Genomic DNA, 8,908 nt, shown 5'->3' on the forward strand with positions numbered 1-8,908 from the left:
TACAGGCTTCCTCTAGGATGTCAAGGTTGAGAAAACATCGGATTCATTGGATTCTTGATCGATTCTTCTTGTCCTTCTCGAGTTAACCCCTATTTCAGTAGGGATAACAGCTTCTAAGCCAATGACTAAGATGTAGGGCGTTTTTTCCATGGCTTGTATTCATTGTTGTTCGAATAGGCCAAAGAATTCTTGGAAGTTCTTCCGTCTAATTTCTGCCATGTCTCTCCAATCTCTCCTTGATTCCTTCCACAATGTTGCGGTTCATTCGATCAACTTGGCCATCAGATTAAGGGTATGCAACTGAGCTAAACACTTTTTTGATTTGAATATCCTTGCATGACTGGCTGAATGGCTTCTCAGCTATCTGTTTCCCGTTATCAGTCACTATTTCACCTGGTAACCCATATCTACATATGATACTTTCCCATAGGAAGTTCATTACTTGTCTCCATGTGATGGAGGCTAAGGTTTTGACTTCCGACCATAATGTGAAATATTCCACAGCTACAATAGGAACTTCACCTTCCTTGCTGCCTCGAGGAAGGGACCAACAATGTCCATCCACCATTTGTAGAAGGGCCGGACGGAAATGATGGGACCCGGTCATGTTTTGGACTTGTTTTACAGGAGCATGAAGCTGACAAGCTTCACACTTGTGTACCACCTCTGAAGAGTCCTTGTGCATCGTTGTCAAATAGTATCCTAGGTTCATTAGTCTAGTTACCATTGGCCTTGGACCAGAGTGTGTTCCACAAATGCCTTCATGTACCTCCCTGACAAGGTAATTACTTTGATCCAAGCCTACACATCGTAGCAAAGGACTTGAGTACCCATTATTTAAGGATGGCAATGGGTCGGGTTTGGGACGGGTTTAGGTATTCCCAAACCCATACCTGATTACAAAATCTCGTCCCAAACCCGTCCTACACCCATCGGGTATTTATAGGGTAATTACCCATTGGGTTTTGGGGATACCCATCGGGTTTGGGTTTTTATCGGGTTTTGACAAATTATTTCTTGGGTTCTATTAATTAGGTTTTGACCTGATTACAAACAATAACAACTATAAAATGTCTCATATTATTGTTTTAAACAAACTTCAACACATTACTATATATTGATTAGTAGAGTATGTTCAAAGCAAGTATCTGGATGAGGAATGGTTCCTCACTTCATGAACTGAACGAAAGGGGAACATAACTTGAAAGGTGATGCAGGTCTCGAAGTGATCTACCTAAAATATGTGTGGATATTTATTCATTGTCATTCACGGGTCTAATGGACAATGAGAAGTGTGACTATATGTAATAGGAATGGTTTATTTATATGTATATAAAATTATGTCGGGTACATCAGGTATATAATCGGGTAAATGGGTTCTTGTTAGTGGGTAATCGGGTCGGGTAACTGAGTATATCACAAATCCCAAACCCGTCCCAAACCCACGAAAAATTTCAAAACGAATCCCAAACCCTAATGGGTCGAGTATTACCCATCCCAATTATGTCGGGTTTCGGGTTTTCTCATCGGGATCGGGTTTCATTGCCATCCCTACCATTATTATATAGGACCTCATCTTCTAAGACATACTAATTAGCTTTGATCCTTAATCTCATGGCCTCTCCTTCATCAACTGGAAACTTACCCACTTTGAGGAACTCTAGAATAGGAGTCATTCAAGTGATACCGTCCTCTTCAATGATATCTTGTACTTCAAGTTTCTCAATGGATAGGCTTCTTAACACTTCAAAAGAACCTTCTTTGTCAGGTGTTCGAAGGTGAGGGGGCCAATTTTCTAAGGGAATTAGTTTGCTTATTTCAAGTTCTAGAAACCTGTGTTATGGACCAACTTTTGAACTCTTTCATAAGCTCCCTAACCTTCTGCTTGTACTTCAGCATTGATGGTTCCCTTGCCATAAACTCATTGTTCATTTGGTTTGCCACCAATCTTGAGTCCACAAAGACATTTAGTTCCGCGATCTTCATACTTTTCTCTAAGCAAAGCCCTACAATCAATGCTTCATATTTAGCCTCATTGTTATTACAAGGAACTCTAATCGGAGTGCTTAAGTATATTTGGTTCCTTGGGGGCTGTAATGATTAAACCGACACTAGAACCTTCTATACTTGAGGTTCCATCAGTGTAGAGTGTCCATTTACCTAAGGGGATAGTAGGTTGATGTAGCACCCCAACATTAAACGAAATATGACTGGGTGGTACGTACAAATCACTCATAAACTCGTAAGCACTATGGTGACAAATATTTATTTATATTTATTCATATAATAACATATGCACATCAAACTTTTTATAAAATAATGAAATGAACAACTACAATATTAAGTCTTGTTATTTGGAATATCCTATCGGTATAAACTACGTGATCTTCGTCTGATTAAAAAATCACCTAAGTGTACCTGTAGCATGCATGAAAATATATGTCAGCTACACGTAGTTGGTGATTAAACATAAGTCTGTAATATGAATATATAGTGAAAAACTACAATTCGCATGTTGCGTGTAATTACAAGCATCTACGAGTATGTGAAACAAACAAATAAAATGTTTGTCCATTATTGAGAATGGACAAATGAAATCAATGTGTATTCATTATCGTCAGCACAAAGCCAAACGAATATGAATAAGGTATGTTCATAAAAATTGATTTTGATGTATACTTGAGCCAATACAATAATAAAATGAACAAATAATACAAGTAGCACACAATGAGACATAAACATAAAGTATGTAATGTAATCTACGACGTGAGTTTGAATTGTAATACGTAACTTGAAAAAAAAATTTGGGGTTTGATAGTAGATAATTAATGCTACCCATAAAATGTAAAAGTGGAAAAAAGGGTATGAATACTCACCTCGAAAACGAGTATAAACGATGAACGAGTCGAGTGAACAGTTAGGCGACTCAGAGCGAATCTTCCTAAGCAAATATATAAAGACTAGATTAAAACACTAATGAAAATGAAAATTAGACAATTTTTGAGGGTTTAGGTTTCATGCATTGAATTTGGAGATTTGATTAAATAACGATAATGGTTTGATAAATATGAATATTGAAAGTTGTTTGATAAATATAGTTAACGATAACAAAAAGGCATGTAATAATATTCTTAAGTAATCAAAGTTCAAAAAAATTATATATTTTAAAAATAAAACTAAGCTTCATTCATCATCGGTTCGGTTTTATAAGAAATTGTTCTTTAAAGTTACGTTTAGAAGTTACTAAAACAATATAACATCAACTAATTTATTTTAACGGTTTTCATATAATCTTTTTACAAATGATTTAACGAACGAAATTGTGGTGCAAACGTAAATATGTTTTTTTAACTATAACCCTAACAACTATAAATGACCGAAGTTGGGTTTAACAATACGACAAAGTGTAATTTTTGTTTGTTAAAATAAGTCTTAGGCAAAAATAATAGTAATTGTAATAATAATAAGAATAATAATAATAATAATAATAATGAAAATATGCGTGAGGAGGTTTGAACCTAAGTCATCATGCCATGCAAAGAGTACAAAACCACAAGAGCCAACACCTTATATGGTTAAACTATCAACAGAAATCAATATAATCACATTTTGAAACAACAGAAATTAAAGTGCAATATAAAATAAGTGACGCAGGGATCAAATCGGTGCCCACCTTGAACCAAAGATTAGCAAAATATATGCCGGTTATCAGGCCAATGCCTAAAGTTGTTTCAAATACAATTTTGTTTGTATAAAATGAAACATTATGCAGAAACCCCAATTCAAAAACGAGATAAACATACAAAATTATTAGATTAATAAACTATCAAATTTTATCGAAATAAAATAAAATAAAATATTCTGGCCTGGTTTTGGAAATGGATTTTGATGAATGTCACAATATTCTCAACTTTTATAAATTTCGTTCTGAAATTAAAATAAAGCCGATGAGTAAGGATGGATAAACAGATCACGAGTTATGATGAGGTTTTAGCAACAATTAAGACATTGTGATAAAAGATGTTTGAGTTGACAAACGAGGAGACAAAATTCTAAGCACATACTTGAGATTAAACATTATGTAATTAAAATTAACACAACAATTTAGGCCGCATAAGAAATGATCTAAATAACACATATCTTCAAGTGATCCGGTAAACGTTACAAATGAAATATGACAAGAACACTTGTATATACGATGTATCAGCGGCGTATCCACCGTGTTCATATCATATCGCAGTTGTTTCGTTGATCGAAATCTTTTTAGGTTCCGAATTATTACACACTTCCGATTTAACTATGATTTTCATGCGTGGACCTTTATAATTTATGTGTGCACCCTTAATTACTAGAGTCGTCGTATGATCCACATAGTTAGTTTTATTGTGTGAGTTAAAGGGCCTATAACAACTATATAAATAATCATATTACTAGATAAACGTAAACACAAATTCTTTGGAAAACACGTTGTTCCGCAAGGTTCCTTGTGATATTAATTCATGTAAAGAGTAATATCAAGTTTTATGGTTGGAAGGGATTTGGGATTTGCATCTTGGGGTTGAATATCACAAGCGTCAACACATACATGAAAGAGAGATTTTCTCAAGACGGTTAAACAATATTATGAGTACCAATTCTATTACATAATGATTCCGATTTATACTATTAAGCCTACCCTCGATGGCCATGTTTGTGTAGTCGGTTATAGATAGTCGGTGCAATGGATATCATATGCAACCATGATTTCCTTTGTCTCTAGTTAACACAAACATAACGTAGTTGTTTTTCCTATAATATAAATGATCAAAATAGAAATTGACATCTGAATGAAATAAATCAACTTTATTAACATTATTGAAATTTTACTACATGGACCATTATTGAATAAAAATGTAATCAAAGAAAGTACAATTCGTACTAGCCCTGTGAAATTAAACTTTGGTTGATTGGTGAGTCTCGACACATGTATTTATGGATAGGGATTGTCACTAAGAGGCGACAGACCCCTATGGTTAAAAACAGGTGAAGGTGGAGCTTGGGTTATTTGATATGCTTGTTTGATTTGATTCGGTTGGCTTTGAATAGGTTGAGTTTGGGTGAGTTGAGTTTGATGCAGTTGAGTATAATTGTCTTGACTAACTTGGGTTCAGTATACTTTAATTTTATTAGCTTGGGGTTGGTTACCATAAATAGGTGGAAATGCATTGCAAAGATGATTTGGGTCTGCATAGTTTTAGCATACGCTTCTGGTGGTAAATTGTTGTGCAATGGGATGCACAAATGGTTGGGAGTTGGGTTGTGAGAATTGTTTGGGGGGGGGGGGGTTGGTTTGGTTGGGTACGCATAATTTCATGGTAAAAGTTTATAAGGTGACCTAAACTACCACAATTTAGACATTAGCGACATGCGGAGGTGGTGTGATGGTGTTGTTTTCATGTATCACACAAGGGGTGAGTCCCCGTGTATAACTTTTTGTTGGGCTGGGTTTGGGTAATATGAGTGTGAGGTGGGTTGGTTAAGGCATAGTTTTGGTAAGTTGGGGGATGATGGTTTTGAAGAGGGATTGGGCTGGTCATAGCATATTTCTGGTGATTGTGTTTGTTCTTATTGTTGTAGTTGGTGTTGGTGGGTTTTGGTGAGGATTGGGCCTTGACCTCATCAAAAAGTTCGATCACAGCCCAATCGGTATTCTTTTCGGTTCCTTTACACGTTAAAGTACTGGATTTAACATGATTATCAGACAAAGTTGCTACAAGGTTAGGGAGTCTTGGATTTGCATCGAGAGGCTCTTAATGTACTTATCAATGACATGGGTTAATGGGGAAACGAGAAGCGGCACCCGGAGGGTGAGCTCATTAAAGCGAGCGGTTTAAGCTACATTGTCACCAATCTCATGTTTGAGATTCCAAAATTCGACTTCGAGGTTCATGAGTTCATTAGGAGGACATAACTTGTTGGTCATGATTTCTTTGAGCTCGTTGCATTGTATGGCCATGGCGACCTCCCGACCACGAGTTGATTTTTCCTTAACCCACCAAATGAGGGCTCCTTTCTCAAAGACACTTGTTGTGAATCATGTCTTATTCTCATTGGGAGATTCAATATGGAAATGTACTCCATAATTTTGTACCACTGTAATAGGACAGTGGCACCTTATGAGCCATCTAACTTGGGCGGTTTCGCATTAGTGAAAGCCTTGAAGTTACAAGTGTTGGTGTTGGAACCTGAAGAAGTTGAGTTTATACTAGCATTGAGATTCTGGTAAATCTGGGTCATCATAGTTGGAATCACAACGATCAATTGTTGGTAATTTGAGCTGTCATTCTATGGTTTGAGTTTCTAGCACGGCGATTGTTAGAACTTATTTTGTGGTTTATGCTTTGTATAACATTTATGGAGTTGCTTAATTTGAACCAAAATCCCTATGGTTTTTGGTGGTCTTGACGAGTATTGGGTTTTGATTGGGCTTGGAATGTGTGGCTTGTACTAACTTATATAAGTTATGGTTTATCATTTGTTAGGTTAGACACTTTATATTATTCTCTCTAAGAGCGTAAACAATTTTGTATTTGGGATTAAGTACCTGACGTTTATAATAAACGTGTGCTTTGAATCTTGTATTTGTGTTCTTTTCATCTATTTCTTGATTCATCGTGTGTTTGGATTCCACCTAGTCACGTGGTTGTTTGATATTGCGTTGTAGTGATCCAGATTTGGGACTCACAAGTGTTATCGATGCCTATATACCTACTCTAAGCTCGGTTGAGATATCAACGAATTCAAGAAATGGATTTTTTGGATTTTTGAAGGTGCTAAAATCAAAGATTTGGGTGTTTTGCTCGGTTGATTGTTGACGTATGATGAAAACTGAAGAACACGAAGAACTGATATTCATTGTGTTATTAGGATTTTCCATTTGGAAATTTGAGATAAGATGTGCTCAAATCTTTTCAAAAATTCAAAGATATCGAAATTCCTTGTTTATCGAAGCTTTGAAGTATTGGTCAAGTCAAACCGAGTTCTCGGTAAAGCATAGTACTTGGTGACAAAGGATCTCGGAATTGAGTTTCTATTCAGCAATTGTTTACGGCTCAGGTCTGGGTTTTTGGTTAAATTCAAAGGTTCTAGGTGTGTTCTCGGTGTTACTAGTTCTCAGTTAAGGGTTCTCGGCTAGATCTACTCGTCTCACCGTGTTTTCAGCTAATTAGTGGGTTTTCGGCTAAAATGGAATCAAAGGATAATATATAGTTTGCACCAATATTCATCAGGAACTTGATTCCGTGATGGGTACCACCACTCGTGTTCCTCGTCTATTATCTGCTGATGGGTACGATGAGTGGAAGTACATTTTTGAAAGATGCATGAAGATGAAAGACTCCAAGGGTTGGAGAAGCATTCTAAGAGGTCCAACTATGGTGACCTATACGTTGGACAATAATGAGAGGACCGTGGTTCCCAAATCAGATGAAGATTTTGCTCTGGTATAAGATGATGAGAGAGCCTTTTCTACTCTTACTATAGCATTATCGCCAGATATTTCTATCGGTCTTCGAGATGCAAAGTCGGCTAAAGAGCTATGGGCAGCCATTATAGATAATTTTGAGGGAAATGAGGATATGCAGTAGAGTAGACGAGATATGCTAAAATAGAAGTTCAGTATGTTCAACCACGTCTTAAGTGAATCTCTTTTTACTCAATTACAAAGATTCACCAAGACCGTACCAAGATGCGATCTGCTAAGATTGAGCTAACCCTTCTTGAGGTCAATCAGAAGTTGCTGAATTCTCTTCCTCAAAGCTGGGATTTGAATGTGGCATTGATCAAGAAAACAAAGGACCTAGCTAGACTAACTATCAATGAGATGAAGGCCATTATTAACGGATATGATATGATATGATATGATGATATGATATGATATGATATGATATGATATGATATGATATGATATGATATGGATGACCAACAACATGACATAAATCATGCTAGCTCTTATAACATTGTTGGTTATAGTCCATCCACCAATACTGCCTTCTCTGCTCAAGATGGAACAAGCGGATCAAGATCCACAGCAAGCCAGTTTTCCTCAACACCCTCAAAGGCATATGTCAATACTAATGCTTTTTCACCCAAGGCCTCTTCAGCCAAGCCTGCCTCTCAGATTCCCTCCATCTTTAAGGAAGCTGAGGAGAACATCACCTTGATTGTAGGTTTTATGAACTGCTGCAATGCTTTACTTGCTGGTGGCATTGTCATGCTGGTTGTGTTTGCTGAATTGGATCAAATTCATCCTGAAGACATTAAGGAGATGGATATTTCTTGGAAAATGGCCATTGTCTTATTCAGGGCAAAGAACTTCACCAAGAAGACTTGTAAGAATAACTAGGCTATCACCAACAACAAAAGGGTGGGATTTGACAAAAGAAAATACGGTGCTACAAATTTCACGAGCCCGATCACTTTGCTTGTGTGTGCACAAATCCTGCCAAGGAACCGAATGGAGAAAGGGCCATGGTACCAGTGGCGCAAGGTGGAGGAGTTGGGTTGAACAATGAGAATGCTATGGTTTTACAATAGTTTGGATGGGAGGATCAGATGAAGGCACTCAACTTGGGAGAGGAATTGGTTAATTTGGCTCAAGTTGAAAATGTGGTAGAGGAAAACCAGATTAAAGATCTGATGAAGGAACTCCAATTTGCCTTCATGGTAACTTCTACTCCAATTTCCAACCACGTAAAAACTAAACTATGTTCTTCTGAATGTGCCTATAAAGTTGAAATGTATAGACTTCAGAATGAAACCACCTTAAGACGAATGGAGGATGTTCAAATGGCCAATAACACCTACAAGGCTCATGAGATAAAATATAAAGAAAAAATAGAAGCTCAACGAAAAGATATCTCTAAACTAA

At 36.8% G+C, this 8,908-nt stretch overlaps 1 protein-coding gene across 1 annotated transcript; it reads right to left on the reverse strand.

Annotated features, from left to right (window-relative positions):
* Positions 1–286: 286 nt before the first annotated feature.
* On the reverse strand, positions 287–685 carry LOC143591988 (uncharacterized). The gene has a single exon (XM_077072021.1). It carries the CDS (start codon positions 683–685, stop codon positions 287–289), a length of 399 nt encoding a protein of 132 aa, XP_076928136.1.
* Positions 686–8,908: the final 8,223 nt, after the last annotated feature.

Source organism: Bidens hawaiensis, unplaced genomic scaffold (genome assembly GCF_021521415.1).
Source record: "Bidens hawaiensis isolate Kalapana, Puna unplaced genomic scaffold, B.hawaiensis_p1.1 tig00040250_1, whole genome shotgun sequence".
NCBI classification, from domain to species: Eukaryota; Viridiplantae; Streptophyta; class Magnoliopsida; order Asterales; family Asteraceae; genus Bidens; species Bidens hawaiensis.

Excerpts from the sequence above, each read along its gene's own strand:
- LOC143591988 (XM_077072021.1), bottom strand. The coding sequence starts at position 685 with ATGCACAAGGACTCTTCAGAGGTGGTACACAAGTGTGAAGCTTGTCAG.